At 41.4% G+C, this 16,584-nt stretch overlaps 1 protein-coding gene across 1 annotated transcript; it reads left to right on the top strand.

Annotated features, from left to right (window-relative positions):
- The first annotated feature begins 243 nt into the window (after window positions 1–243).
- On the top strand, window positions 244–11,206 carry slc6a4a (solute carrier family 6 member 4a). Its single transcript, XM_028420189.1, has 14 exons — window positions 244–421; window positions 1,861–2,709; window positions 3,891–4,025; window positions 4,699–4,921; window positions 5,920–6,058; window positions 6,388–6,522; window positions 6,606–6,709; window positions 6,821–6,948; window positions 7,042–7,154; window positions 7,644–7,775; window positions 8,116–8,215; window positions 8,327–8,427; window positions 8,593–8,760; window positions 9,633–11,206. Exons 2-14 carry the CDS (start codon window positions 2,241–2,243, stop codon window positions 9,705–9,707), a joined length of 2,022 nt encoding a protein of 673 aa, XP_028275990.1. The 5' UTR covers window positions 244–421; window positions 1,861–2,240; the 3' UTR covers window positions 9,708–11,206.
- Window positions 11,207–16,584: the final 5,378 nt, after the last annotated feature.

Genomic DNA, 16,584 nt, shown 5'->3' with positions numbered 1-16,584 from the left:
TTAAAGCAAACTTGATACCACAAAGTGCATGTCTGTGCTTGCATGATGCATCTTCTTTATCTCCTGTCGGTGCTAATGCATCCATGCATCCATCTGTGCATACGTCTGCACGTTTGTGCGTCTCTCTGAAAACAGCATGTGTGTAACTGTGTGTGTGTGTGTTGTTGCAAGTCAGTGAGAGAGAGAGGGACAACAAGGGAGGGAAAGAGAGAGAGGGAGAGAGAGAGAGAGAAATGAGAGAGGTTTGAGAGCTCAATGGGCAAAACACAGTGTCCTGATGTGCTGGTGCACGCTGTTTCTCTGGCAAGTTTTTGCCATACGGCAGGATTCTTTAAGTTTTGAGTAGAAGTTGTCACTGCTGCTGTTTGTGCAGATTTTAAACAGCACAGATTCTTCTTGTCCTCCTTTGCCATCACCAAAGGTAATGTATTGTATGCATGCATGCTGCTGATGTCCTTTTTTACCATTTGTTTTAGTGTATTTACCTCAGTGTGTCAGCGACTAATGATTTATCTGGAGTTCACAAAGAGTTCACAAAGATATGGCTCCATTTGATGTTTTTTATAACATCTTGTTTTCTTGCAACTCGTTTTCGTTGAGTCTATCCTTGCTGAAATCTTGATGTTATCATCTTACTGTGTCTTTCTTTATTAAAGATAACTCAGCGGAACAGTAAGAGATAACAGAGATAATTTTTTATAGCCTACCATGACTAATATTCTGATTTTAAGTTAAAGATTATTAGATTATGATTATGATTATGATTAGAAAATCATAAGAAGATGATAAGAAATATATTTACAGAGTTTATGTTCTGGAGGAACCTTTGAGGCTTCTTCATATAATTTTTTTTTCAAATGTGCTGCAAATACAGCAGTTCATTTAAAAATATGTATAATAATTACACTCTATTGTAAGGAAATGTGACACCTGAGAAATCAGAATTTGAATTTTTTGTTTTTTTAATTTGAAAAAAAGGGCCAGGTTTCCTTGGTGTTATGAAACCACTGTGGTTCCATGTGGAGTACTTGTGGCAGGCTCGTTTATATGGAAATGATTGTGATGAAGGCGTTCGGAGTGCTGTCATCAGCTAATACCTGCCGTACTCGGGTCTAGATAAGGGGTCTCGGATGTGTGGTCCTCAGATGTACGCGTGGAGTGAACTGCTAGACACTCGCTCTTCATTAAGATAATGGAATTCCATGTAAATTGAGTCTTCCTACATTCATTACTAATTGAGGTCACACTATAAACAATCTAATCAACTTTTAAGCGGATCTCTTGTGTGACCCGTTGCTCATGTGATCACAGTTTGGACTGTACGTTGAATACTGTTGAAAATTGAATTGTGTCAGTGTCGTTTGTTAAGTTCTTCATGACGCATCTGTGCAACAGTTTGTACTTTGAGTTTATTCCTTAGTTTAATTTCAAAGCTAAAATAAGAAATAAAAGAATCTACACTGACACTTTTCTCCTGTGCAAAACAAACACAAAAAAGAACAACCTGTTGATTAAACAGTATCAGACTAACAGTGTGTGTGGGTACAGTCAATACTGTCTTTGGTAGAATATGTCCACACTTGCACCTTTATTTTCATACACATATTTTCTTGTCTTACCTACCTTTAAAATGCTGCTGGTATCTAGATAGATATCTAGTTTCTTCCCATTATACAGCTGATAGCGTAAAATGAGCAACATGAGGGAAAAGCTTCAGTAAGTAAAGCAACAAGTCCAAGCACAGGATTTTTTTTTTTTAATTTCGAATTTATTCATTTATTCTGTGCAAGACTTCATTGTTATGTTCATCAACATTTTTTTGAAAGTGTAGGTGTGACTTATTTTCTCTTTCTGTTGCAGTTTCCTCATCACTGAGTGTCTCTGAAGACGAGCTATTTGTGGAGAAGATCCAAGATTCCTCTAACTTTTCTGCTCGCCACGTCCTGTTAAAACACATCGTATACCCTCCTCTCTCTGTCCCAGCAACATCTTGCTAAACAGACGTTTCAGTGTACACCTCCCCTCACTCTGGCCCCTAATCTTATAGCTCTGCACTCCTCTACCCCGTCTTCTTTACCTGTCCCAAGGAGGACAATCTTGGTTAGTTTCCCACTCTCCTTACTCTTCTGTTTCCCCTAATGGGCACCATATCAGACAGCAACACCACATTCCCTTCATCATCTCTGAGATCCTCTCTCCACCCCTAACCGCCTTACCAACGCCAACATCAACACGACCCAATGGAGACAAAAGATATGATGACGAGTATGCTTAAAATGGACAAAGGGGAGAATGAGGGAAAGAGGGACAAAGAAAGAGAGGAGCAGGGGGAAGAAGAGGAGGGGACGCAGCAGGAAAATGGGAAACTGATGCTGGCTGATGGTCTCGCAGATCGAGGACCCAAGAGCCTGACCTCCGGCTCTGGCCAGCAGGTGTCCAATGGCTTCACCACATCCACCCCTCAGAGCCCCAGAGAGGGACCAGGGACCGCAGCTAGCACTGTGGCTGCAACCTCCGGGCCTGGAGGTGGAACTGGGTCCACAGTTCCGCTGGGAGGCCTACGGACTCTGGTGGTCCAACAAACCAGCTTGGATAGGCCCAGAGAAACCTGGAGCAAGAAGATGGACTTCCTGCTGTCTGTGATCGGCTATGCTGTGGACCTGGGAAACGTGTGGCGCTTCCCATACATCTGCTATCAGAATGGAGGAGGTGAGGAAGCAAGAGATGTTTGGAGTAAAGCGCGATAGGGATAGAGGGAGGTAAGGAGGAGGGTGTGTGACATCACACGCTAAAACAAACAGGATTTCAAGGATAGAAAGAAGAAAAGGGTCTTAGATGGCCTGAGCAGTATTTCTGCCATTATAAATGTCTGTTGCAGCTGAAGAAACGTTCCCATTAAAACACAAGACGGCAGATTGAGAGCGTTTGTGGTGGATCATAGTTTCATGGCTTAAATAAAAGAGGGGCAGACCCACAAGTTCTTTATTGACAGCATGTTGGTTCAGCTTGGTTTTTTTTCTTTTTTTGCACAATTGCAGGCACAAAAGGATCTTCACAGAGTCCATGCGGTCCGCTGTGCTCTGTTACTACACAATCCTCACCTAACGGCAAACAGGGCCTCCCTTTTTATTGAATTTGCAATAATAAAATCTTTGCAATTTCCTGTGTTCTGTGTGTGTGTCTCACAGAGCGAGGTAGAGATGGAGACCGGGAGACACTTGATAGAGGCAACAGTATTAATTGTGGTTTTTTATGAGAACGCCTTCAGTCTTTTTTCTCCTTGCTTAATAACCTGTCTCCCAGGCAGCTGCTCAATCAACCCTTATCTTTGCTTTCATGTCACAAAGAGGCACAGGCGCACATGTGCACGTCGTCCTTTTCCACATACACAAATGCTGCATGCATACACATAAAATAAGTTTATAATCAGATAGAAGGGGAGAGATGTGTTATCAAACTCCACACGTTAAGCCGGAGAGCCCGGCGATCTGGCTGCCATCCTGCTGCGCCTCTCTTTCCCCATTTATTACTTTTAGACGTTCTTAGCAACATGGCAGCCAACTTCAAAGTCATTCTAATTTATCATGGAATTTAAACATCTTGACTCTCTTACCGTGTTTTTCCACAGAGCACATTGAAGGCAGAATGATATAAAACCTGGAAATCCAACTTTGTTGTTTTTGAATGGATGCAGAGTTATGAATGGACTGAGCTATTTAATAATAAATGATTTTTTTTACAAAGAGCTCCAATAAAGTCCTCCATAAATAGTGTGTTGTTGTTGAGAGGACTGCAGATGGTGCATGTGAAAGAGAACTTTTTAATGTTTTTTTTTTCATGTCCCTCACTTCTGCTCTGTTAACATCCCTCTCATTTCCCCCACTGTTCAGGTGCTTTTTTGTTGCCCTACCTGCTGATGGCGGTGTTTGGTGGCGTGCCTCTGTTCTACATGGAGCTGGCTCTGGGCCAGTTCCACCGCAGCGGCTGCATCTCCATCTGGAAACACATCTGCCCCATCTTTAAAGGTAACAAAGGGCAAACAACAAAAAACCTGAAACACTATTGTGTACTTAATAAAGATATAGATAGAGTTGTAATGTTTCTATAATAGAGATAAAAACATTACAACACAACATTAGTACTTTTTATCTTTTATTTAGCATGATGAAATATTTTTTAATTTTAATAGGTGTGATTATCAGGTTGTTTTCTGAGCTTATTAAAAGGTGTACAAGACACATACACAGGAAATACAGTAGATTATTAATAAATTAAATAATGAAAATACAATTTTGGAATGAGAAAAGAATATTTTATAAAAGGAAGTGATCAAAGGCTTAAAGAGGAAAACCTGCTTGAGTCTGAGAGACAGCTCATTTAACCTGCTTGCCCCCACTCTGTACACCCCACCTTGAAGAGCATCCCCAGTTTCTTGGTACATCTAGTGAGATGTACCGACTCTCTGTTATGGAAATTGTCACATTTCCATGCCAAATGCCAGCTGCTCAGATATTTGATAGTGTGTAAATTGTTGTTGTTTGGAAATGTCACCCACTTACCCAAATGGAAGTTGAATTAGCCTGAAACACCACCGCTGATGTGTCTGTGAGATTCAGGCTGTGACTGACTGGTGTCACATATCATACACATTTTTATTTTATCTTTTTGAGCTAACAATAATGTTTCCAACCAATCCAGGTATTGGCTTTGCCATCTGCATTATAGCCCTCTACATTGCCTTCTACTACAACACCATAATGGCCTGGGCTTTGTACTACCTGTTGTCATCGTTTCGGCCCACCCTGCCCTGGACCACCTGCAACAACAACTGGAACACGGCCAACTGTAACCGTTACATGTCCTCTGACCAGAACGTGTCCTGGTCCAACTCTTCCACGTCGCCTGCCGAGGAGTTCTATACGTAAGTGCATGTAAGTCCGATGTAGAGGCGTAGGGGAAGCGATAAACAGGAGGGAGAGTGATTACAGGGACACCGGATTTACCAGCTCTGTTTTTACCACAAATCCTCTCACATCACTTTGTGGAGACACTGCAGGAGGAAGAATTTCACAATGAGTGGAAGGAGGATAAAGAGGGAGAGAGAAAGATTTGATGAATTCTTGGAATCTTTGTAAAATGTTGTAGGTGGAAAAATACATCACATCAAGTTCTGTTTCAGTGCAATTCAGTGCAGTCAGAGCTCTTTATTATTCTTGACTGCTTATATCTCTAAAGTCTACTGGCTACTGGCTCAGTCTTATCAGCTTCCCACTGAGACGGTCTCAGGGTTTATCCATAGTTGACTTTTCCTAATACAGGTTTAAATGTAACAAATTCCACCTCTCAGTCTGGCGCCAGAATTTCCTGTTTTCGACATAAATCTGGCCCCTGTTTTATCATCTGTGTGCCTCTGTGTGCTTAACCTGTGACCACATGTTAACCTTACTGTTCATTTCAGACTCCCTATTTTCCCAGTAATGCTTTTTTATGCCCTTTTTCACTTATTGACCAAAACTCGCCATAAAGTCTGTCAGGACCCTCTTATGTAGTCTTCATCTTATTTCTTTCCTAACTTAGGCGAACTTTCACTCACTTTCACACTTAATCTGTAAACATTGTGCATGTTTGCCAGTGCATGTCTAGTACAGAATCCTTTCTCACATCTCATATCCTTCCTTTCTGTGCTCTATTGTTTCTTTTCTCTCGCTTTTCTCAATCTTTTTCTCTCTGTTGTATGTTTTCTTCTCTGTCACTTGATTATTCTCCATATTTATCTCTTTTGCTCTCCTCTTCTCCCAAACAATACTTCTTTTCACCTTCCCCTACCTCTGTTCATTTCCCTCACCTCTTTACTCCTTGTCTCCTTTCAACCTCACCCCGCAACCCAAAAACACCCACTTTCTTGACTTCTCTCTGCAGTCGCCAGGTGTTGCAGGTCCACCACTCCTCAGGTCTGCACCAGCTGGGCTCTGTCAGCTGGCAACTGGCCCTCTGTCTGCTCTTCATCTTCACCATTGTCTACTTCAGCATCTGGAAAGGAGTCAAGACGTCTGGAAAGGTAACCGAGGGGGCGCCTACAAGGCTGATGGTGGTGTCAGTTAGAGTGGATGAATGGATTGATGGATGGAGACATATTTTAACCCTAATTATCTTTTATCATCAAGCTTAGAAAGGTGATTAGAAAGATTAGTTGGAAACTAAGAAATTAGACAGGATTTGAGCACCACATATTTTTTGAAAATTTGTAAAAAGAAGAGCAATAAAAAGAGAAAATGCATCACTACAAACAAAATATTGAACTATAGATTCCTTCAGCTGGTTGGATGTGGTCTGTTCCTCTTACAACAAATTAAAGAAGTGATATCAACATGTTTGTTTCTATATCAGGTAGTGTGGGTGACTGCTACATTTCCCTATCTGGTCCTCTTGGTTTTGCTCATCCGTGGGGCCACTTTGCCAGGGGCCTGGAGGGGGGTTGTCTTCTATCTCCAACCTGATTGGAAGAAACTTCTAAGCACTACAGTAAGTCAGCAGATGCAACAAGGCATTCATTTCTTTTATATTACACCATTATTTGCCATCATTTATCTTTCACACCTTCAAAGGTATGGATTGACGCAGCAGCTCAGATCTTCTTCTCTCTGGGTCCGGGTTTTGGTGTGCTCCTTGCCTTTGCCAGCTACAATCCGTTTCATAACAACTGCTACAAGTAAGAACACAAACAGATCAATGACACCTGCAAAGCAAAACTATAATTTATCATGAAGTCTGAAGTATGACTAACTTTTTCCTGCAAATATCTTTCCTTTCCTCCTTTTAGAGATGCGTTGGTCACCAGCTCTGTGAACTGTCTGACTAGCTTTCTGTCTGGCTTCGTCATCTTTACCGTGCTGGGCTACATGGCTGAGATGAGGCAGCAGAATGTGGATGCTGTGGCCAAGGATGCAGGTCTGACACCACACACTCCTGTTACCTGAGAAGGGTGGAGAATATCAATGCTGCATATCTGTCTGAACGTGCTTCTCTATATTTTCCCTTCAGGTCCCAGTCTGTTGTTCATCATTTATGCAGAGGCCATAGCAAACATGCCTGCTGCCACATTCTTTGCCATCATCTTCTTCCTTATGATCATAATGTTGGGTCTGGATAGCACAGTAAGTTCACTGCTGTAGTCTGTGTTCTCTGTATCTTCCCAGGCTCTGTCACACCTAGAAACAGTTTTCATGTTTGCCTCATTTCTCCATTAAGGTCTATCATTTCACTTCAATTTTGAATAAGAGTGAAGGAAAACAATGTGATAGGAGTTTCATATCACTGTTGTGTGGTGGTCTCATCCATAAGCCTTTGTTTATCTGCTCTGAGGCAGCCAGCTGGAGAGACCCGTAAGACTCTTATCACGTACTGATAATCATTGGAGAATCAGCATTGAGGGGTTGCTATGCGCCCCGATTTTATAACTGAGGATATTACTTCAGAACATATCAGTGTCCTTCATTGTGTGTTGGACTTGTGCAACATTTTGTTTTGGTGCTTTGGAATTTGTTGCGTGTTGCTCAGTGACTTAAAGAGTCCGGCTACTGCTGGATTAGTGCTTTCTTTTTAGTTTGCACCATTTTCCTCCTCACTCTTGTCATCCTTTGCAGTTTGCAGGGCTGGAGGGGGTAATCACGGCCATGCTAGACGAGTTCCCTCACATCCTGGCTAAGAGACGAGAGTGGTTTGTGTTCGGCCTTGTGTGTGTCTGCTATCTCGGGGCTCTCTCTACACTCACATATGTAAGTTAAATAGCCTTGTTGTTGTACAATAGCATAGTATACAAAAAGGCAATAAGACTCTGCCATGATGCTCCAATAAGACTGAGGATTGTGTTATTACATCTGCATACTTTCTCTAAAGAAAGACTATGACGAAATTGCATCTTTAATTTTGCAGTAAACACTCAGCCAAAATCAGATTAGAGCAGCCTTTATAATCTGTTTATCTCCACGCTTCATAGCAGTGAGGTAGTGACCAACACATTTCTTTGCTCCATTAAACACTTGCTTCAGACTTAGTAAATGAAACCTGTTGCATAAGAGTTCTTTGTAAACAGTTTGGTCTCATGTTGTGTGTCAGGGAGGAGCATATGTAGTGAAGCTGTTTGAGGAGTATGCTACAGGTCCTGCAGTCATCACCGTTGTGTTGCTGGAAGTCATTGCTGTTTCCTGGTTCTACGGTGAGTCTGTGTTATTGTGGTGATAGTGGTGACAAATGTGGTACTTCCACAGCTCTGTGTCTGTATGTCTGTCTATATGACGTTGTGTGTCTGTGTGTGTGTGTGCTCTAGGTACCAACCGTTTCTGTAATGATGTCCAGGTCATGCTTGGTTTCTACCCGGGTTGGTTCTGGAGAATCTGCTGGGTTGCCATCTGCCCCTGCTTTCTGCTGGTGAGAGTCATGTCTTTACACAAAGGTCACTAATAGCTGGAGGGAGCAAATGGAAAGCCACTCTTTGAAGATACACAAATTAGCTTTAGCTAGCTTTCAGGGCAGTGTGTTGTACTCTTTCTTGGTATATCTGACTTTCAAATGTTCTCTCTTCCTCATATTCAGTTCATCATCATCAGTTTCCTGGCATTTCCTCCAGAGGTCAAGTTGTTCAACTACCAATACCCACCATGGACCACTGTCCTGGGCTACTGCATCGGGGTGTCCTCATTCATATGTGTGCCTACTTACATGGTGTACCACTTGCTTAATGCTCAGGGCACATTTAAACAGGTATCAAAAATTATTTTCTTTTCACTTGCTCTCCTCACATAAGACTGTCTTCTAGTATCCTCCCCTGACCTTTGTTACTGACATGTCTCCAAAAACAGGGATTGCCTCTGGTCTATTCCTTTCTGTGCACTGTCAGGGTCCTACCTCTCCTGTGAGCACATGACTGGAGATCAAAGCAGCAAGGAAGGAAGCACAGCTTAGAGATTAGTAGAGAAAAGCCAGGACAACAACCAGGATAGCCATCACTCATTATTACAAACTCACAGCTTAGGACAAAAGAATATCCTACCTCAACCACCAGCAGTGATTTAGCATCAAACTGTCCTGCACAAAGTCAAAAGAGCCAATTAGCATCACATGAGACGCAGGAAAAGTAACAACACCACACACACACTGCACAATATCATCATGCCTATTATTATTATTATTATTATTATTGTGTTCAGTGCTGTGTAGGAGTTGACAGAAGGGAGGAGTACATCAAAGAGGCTGGTAGACAGACCTTCTCTGGCTGTTGTCCAGTGTTGACGCTGCTGCCAGGGCACACAATGACACTGACACATGTCAGCAAACAGTATGAGTGTGAGAGGAGACAGCAACTGTGTAAGTGTTGGACAGATGAGGGGCCACTGAATAAATATAACAAGGACTCACCTGCCTGGAAATGGATTTTTAGTTTTGTTATATATATATATATATATATAAATATGACGATGTGTGCATTTGAGTTTTTTTTCAATGTTTATGCGTCGATATTACCTAATATTTGATCTACAATGTTGACTAAACCCAGTGTTTTGAATGCATTTGATCCTTATCATCAAACTAGTTGTGTATTTTCTGTATCATTCTTTTTTTCACCTTCCTCACAGCGTCTGCTAAAGAGCATCACTCCAGAGCCAAGCAGTGACAACCACAGAGAGTTCATTGTCACCAATGCAGTCTGACCAAACTCTGACCAAAAGAAGAAGGCGCCACACATAACTACCTGGAGCGCCCTCTGCTGGACATACTGCAAAACTACAGGACAAGGGGGCTACCTTTCACCGTCTTTGCCTCTTTTCATACATCTCACACATGTTCTCTCTTTCTCTCTCCCACACACATCTAGATATTGGGATGGAGTAGGGTGGAACCAGGCTGCAGTAGCATTGTTTAACTTCTTGTGCTGGTTCAGTTTCTTCATCATCTTCATCTTCATGTCGTCTCACTCAAAAAGCCAGTTTTCCTTCAGGTTGTAACAAATGTTTTATACACACAAAAAATATGCTACTGTCTGTTCATGTAGACGATATAACCACAGATAATGCACATTGAACTCTGTTAGAAAAGGCCAGATAATTACATTACAGTCCACTCACACTGTTTGTGGTTGTACTTTCACATAATGCTGTTAAGTTATGCATTCTAATATGTAGCAAAATTCAGGTATCTTTTACATTCTGTAACTGAAGCCAAATATCTGATATGTGTTATGTTCATATTTCTAAAAAAAAAAATGTTTCAGTATTGCTGTTGTGTTGACTGTCAGCCTGTGTTTATTTGGTGGCATCTCGGACGAACGACAATGAGGTCCCTACACTGTGAAGCACTGTCTGGTAGTAGCACGAATGTGTACGTATGTGACTGTGTGCGTATGTGAACGAAAGACTGTTATAATATCCAGTGGGAAGTGAACCACAGACAGAACTAACGTGTATTCATTCTATAACTGCAATATATAAGATATGTATTTATTTTATAATGTATCAGTGCTGTCTTTTTTTTGTCTTTCCTCTTTACAGTTCACATAGTGCTGATGTTTGATCACCATCTGTTGTCATTATCTGTCAGTAATAGAAGCCAAATATGGACCAGAGCTAATAACATTATCCCAGTCTGAAAAATCACTGTTCTTTACTTTCTACCAAAAAATATGTGTGTGCCTGTGTGTGTGCATGTGTGTGTGTGAGTGTGTGCATATGTAGGAAAGGGAGTTAAAATATGGCGAGTACTGTACATCTACATGTGTATTGACTAGTCAGTCTGGTATTGGTGTGATCTATCCTGTGAAAACCTGTCCTTTCATGGATGTATGAATGTGTGTGTGTGTGAACCTCGGCTAGTACATTTTAGAGGTGTTAATTCCCTTTATGTGTGCATGCTGTGGTGTGTGTGTACACTGTACTTAAACTGTGTGTGTGTGTGCGTGTGCAGGCGTGTGTATGTGTGTCTGTGATGTGATCTCCTGTTGTCTTGTTAAATGCCAAAATATCTCATGAAGAAACTAAAAGTCCCTCCTGCCTCTCTCTCTCCCTCCCCCTCTCTCTCTCGTACCTCTCCAGCTTATGTAAAATCTATGTATGTCAATAAAAGACTGTATTGAGAAATACACCTGTATAAAATAAAGATATATAAATATATGGGAAATAACGGATAATAATAAAGATATATGGAAGTAAATATAGTAATCTGATTGACTGTTTTATTGTCTTAGTTTGAAACTTATTTAATTTATTCTTTACTTTAAAAGTGCACATATTCACAATTATACAACAAAATACTTACAAAAAACAACAACAGACATGAGACAAAATATAAATAATATAATATTTTGAATATAATATTTCAATATGTTTCAGTGACCGCATCATGTCAAGTTGAGGTCTACAGTTATTCATTGACAAAATGCATTTTGGCATCATTTTGCCAATAATAGCATAAAGAACTCAAATTTAAAACTAGGAGTCAAATCTGATGCCACGGTCTACTCTGAATATCAGGACGTAAACCAAGACGTGTGGGACTCTGGTATGACTGTTGGTACCAACATAACTATTTGTGTTATACTCAAGCTTTGAGTGTCTCCTGTTGGGACTTAGGTGTGAAATGAAAGAATCCAACAATCTACAGTGTTAGCAGCACCAGCCTTTGTGGTTACAAAGTCATCTTGAGTGAAAGGAACATTGTGTAACAGCTGTGGGGCGCAGCAGCAGGAACAGAGATGTAACAGGAAGAAAACATTACCCAAGCGGTAGACCAAAGCATTGGGCCACCATAACAACAGTCGGTTCAAAGAACTAAACACAATGCAGAGCTCAACAAGACTTAAAGCCTTTTTAAATCAATGCCTTTGACCGCTAAACACTGTAAATAATGAGCCATTCTAAGTGACAACACCTAACAGGAGACTGGAGCACACCATCTCAGTGTCCGAAGTCTGTACCATGACTTGACATGTATACTTAAGGCGGGGTGACTCGGTACCGTGAGCTGATCAACTTGTTGTACTGAGCCGCTCTGATGGCTCCTAAGCTGTCTGGACCTGTCATGTTTTTTTCCCAGGGAGCCTTTATGTGTGGGTGTGTGTGTGCGTGCCTGCACACAATATGATGGTTACTTGTCATCACTGATTAATCCTGTAAATGAAATCTGCAATCAGCAGCTCCAGCATGTGTGCACATACAGAAAACAAGGCAGCCAGGCATTTCATTATTATATCTAGGTCCTCACAATCAGTCATTTATTTTGGACCAGCAGATTTATATGACATTATTTGGTGTCCCTTATAATATTATAATGCTCCCTAATGTAACTGCTACATGTCTGATCACTATAATTTATACACTCCCAAGCTTGAGCTACATGTGTGAACCTGTGGTGAAAATGATGTTTATCAGCACCATGGACAGCACTACAGATCAAACAGCATGCAGGCAGCAGGTGAGCTTCAGTGTTTAGCTCCATGCCCAAAAGTAGTGCAGCCCCACAGCAGCCCCACCACTGAGGCCATCAGATGACCACCAAGGTTTGGTATTGTAGTATGTAAAGAAGAGAAAACTTTTTCAGACTATTTCAGCATGTACTTGTTCTACTTTTCGTACAGGGTGAAACTCAAAATGAACTTTTTTGCTGTAATTGCACTTCTTTCTGAGGCTGTGCCTGCCGACTTCTTCTATATGTGTGAAAGTGGGTGTGCTTTATTGTGGCAATTTCCTCTGAACTCCCTTCCTCCTGACTGATGGACACATCCTGTGCTCTCTGCCTGGCCTTATCACTGCAGATCTATATTAAACAGCGCAGCCAGCGTATTCCTCCACCTCTGCTGTACCTGTCATCTCAGCATCTTGCCTGTCTTGCTGCCAGCCTCTTTCACTATCAGGTGTCTATCATGGGACCTCCAGCTCATTTCATCTCTTTTTTCCCCCAGCCCTCATATCTTTGTATGTTCTTCTTTCTGATATTAATTTGGACAGCCTGGGCCCTGTGTTTCTGTGTGCATCCTGCTCTTTTGCTCAGTCATGTCTGTAGTGGCTGTCACTTTGCTTATAGGATCATATTTGCATGGTAATAACCCTAAAATTCCTCTTCGACAGTTCACTTTGACTTTCCACTTTTCAGAGAGCAACTGAGTTTGACATATCTTTCAACTCTCTTTCTGTCTGCCTCCCCTCAGTTCTTAATAGAAATACGTTTTGACAGCAATCATGAGGGTCGCTCTTTTCTCCCTGACAGAAAAATCCTGGCATTTACCTCTCTGACTTTCTCAGTCTGTCCCGTGTCTCATTTTTTCCCTCCTTTTCCGAGCCTCCCTGCTGATCCCCTGATACCGCTGCTGCCTCTGAAGAACAGGAAATGAAACTCTTTTTTTCCCCTCCAGTCTGTCGCTCACACCCTTTATCACACAGAAACCTTGATTCCCCGCAATGACTGTCTCTCACTCCCCTAATGAACTCATTTTGCACGAAGGGAGAATACCATCTTATCTCTCCAGAGTTAGTCCTCTTCTCTCTCTGACACACACTCTCTCTCCCTTTTCTCCATTACTCCCTTCTCTTGTCTTCTTAGTTCATATAATTGTTGCCAAGATACACTAAGAAGCCCTTGATCTGTTGTCTTCTCATTATAGGTGAGGGGATGAGGAAGATGGTGAGAGAGTGATGAACGTTAAATACAGTGAGTACAGGGGTACAGTTCTTGTGCATGTATGACTAGTCACATGATGGTCAGGCACAACTAGGTGGCACCGGTCTGGGGATGTGGCTTTAAACATGTCCAATATCTGTCTGATTCAGCTGGTTTGTAGAAAGAGCTTAGTGGTCCAAGTGCTGATAGTCATTGCTGCAGTGGGCCAACACTGTGGACTTAATATAGTCATATTGATCGGCCTGTTTTCAGGTTAGAATAAGCCTAATATGTTAGGCAACTTCACATTCATATAAGAGAATAGATGTACTGTAAGTCTGTATCTGTATCTGCACCTCTAGTGTACACCAGCCAACACTAGAACATGTTTTATTTGCATAGATGAGAAGAATCAGCTGGTGCTTTCAGCAGAGGTCAAAAATAGAGCAGGCCAGATGCAGAGGATGATCGATGAGATGAAGCTGCATGTGAAAGGCTTATGAACTGGAGGAAGATGTGATTACTGCCTGGTGTTATTGTAGGCATCCAGAAACAATTAAGACATGTGGATGCAACTGAATTTTGTTTATATCAAATCAAAACTAAAATAACCTCAGGGCACTTTAGAAAGGTCAAGACCTCATATAATTAAGGGAAACATAGAAATTCTCCTTTAAGTAGTTCCTAGAAAAAGAGGCCCCATCAACAACAGAGCATTTAATAGATCTATATTTGTGTATTTGCTGAAAAAAAAACTTCTAACTAAAAATAACGTAATACCCAATTAATGTAATTTTTATTTGAAGATAAGTCTTTATAGATACATTTACATGGCAAATAGAGAATTGATGACTAATCACATTTTCATGTTTGGCACACAGTAATGGGTTTAAATGCTACCAAAACCATCACTGTGCACTGATGTGATATGATCATTAAAGACCTTATACTTATGGAGATGCCATAAAAAAAACTTTTTTTAATCTGACAATAACAGTCGTAGTGAAATGGTATTGAACATATTGGCCAAGCAGCAGATAAATTTAGTGTTTATAGCAAAACACTGATGATGCAAACAGGAGGTTTTCAAAACAGGAAAAAGACAAAAAGGCCACATAATACTGCAGTACCGATACAGTGCACAGTTAGGTGTGATGTTGTGAGGTGCTGTTTGAGTGTTTCTTAATCAACTCTAGTGTAAAATCCTCTGTTTAATGGGGTCATACCTCCCCCTGTTGGTTTTAAAGAGTATCATGACATCAGAATCAGCTTGTTCTACCAAGAGCTGACCACAGGGGGGGAGAATGGAGCTCCACAGAGAGGGAGGGTGGAAGCTCAGGGTGTGGTGGATTCAATATACAAGGGGAAAAAATATATGTAACAGACATCATCAATTAAAACTGTGTAGTCTGTTAATAGAATGGGAAAATGAGTGTTCTGCATTCACAATAATGACTCCCCCGAGGTGTACAAACAGCAAAATGAGGTCAAAATATAAAGGGTCTGTTGTTTTTATTCTTTCATAAGTGATATATAACCACAAACCCAATCTCTCTCTCTCTCTCTCTCTCACACACACACACACACACACACTGATCCAATCTTATGTGGAGAGCTGAGCTTTAATTACAAGGAGGATTGTCTTTAGTCCCATTGTCTCTTATCTTGACACTAAGGCCCTGAAGTAGAGTCATCCTTTGCCCTAATCCTAATCTTGTTTTCTCCTACACACTCACTTCACCTGCGTCCCTTTCCTGCTGTGGCTACCTGTCCCTGAGCCTCTTGCTGCTCTTTTGTCATCCCCCTTATTGTGATAAATGCAGTTTTTATTTCTTGCATTAGATAATGCCATTCCATCAAAAACAAATGAAGGTATATTGAAATGCATGCAGCTGCTGCACCATGTGAAAGGCCTGGTGGGTGACACAATAATTACAGGGCTGTGCATGGCAGTGGGGGTGAATGTGGGAAGGTCATCAGTCATCCTGTCATTCCTTTATTTGCAATCATTTCTTTTACATGCTTCATTGGTTTTCTAATCTGTCTCTGTTTCATCTTCACAGTTATTTTTATTATTTGACCATGTTATTACTGTATGCTTTTTTCACTTTCATGTTTATATTATTGGCTGCAGAACAATCTGCCCTTCCCAGGGATAGGGAAGTTCAAAGTGCAATATAGTTACTGCCTTTCTGCCTTCTCTCTCTAAGCTACCTGAGCACTTCCTGGTCAAATCCTGTTGTCTTGTGTCTGCCTCTTGTGTTTTTTTTACACCAAGGTTTATTAGAGGATCGATGAAAGGGAGGAGAGAAAGATGTGGGGCGGGGGGCAAGGGATGCAAGGAAATGAAGGAGGAGGCAATGACCCAGATAATGCAATGAATGAAGTGAATCAAAATGAGACCTCAGCTCCACACCCATCCACCCAGGCCTTCTCCTTCCTGCCACATAAACATTTCTCAGTAAGGACAAATCTAATAAATATTTGGCCTCTTTAATATTTATGGTAAAGCTGCTCTGCTTCTTGGATTATGGCACCGTGTTAGTGCATGTCTATCTCCTTATGATCCTCTTCTGACTCCCTTTTCACTGTCATCCTTCACACAAACACCTCCCCCTGCTTCACACCCCTGCCCCCAACCTCCACATCTTATCATCTCCCAGAGGAGGGGGATGTAGACAAAATGAAAAACATGGAGGCACAGAGATGTGAGGTTAGGTCTTCATCTGCTAGCCGATTCTGTGCACAAGCACACACCTTTATTTATTCATAATGCTGTGTGCCACCTGTCCCAAAATCATACTGCACACACACAGAAACACAAACATGCTTCAGTGTAGTATCTACATCAAATAGACCAAGTGTTATTTCCAGTTTCATTCATCAACTGGCAGTGACCTTAGGATGAATGGGAGTACAAGTATTCATCAAGAAGCCAGT

This window comes from Parambassis ranga, chromosome 13 (assembly GCF_900634625.1).
Source record: "Parambassis ranga chromosome 13, fParRan2.1, whole genome shotgun sequence".
NCBI lineage: Eukaryota > Metazoa > Chordata > Actinopteri > Ambassidae > Parambassis > Parambassis ranga.
This window is presented reverse-complemented; position numbering and strand designations above follow the sequence as displayed.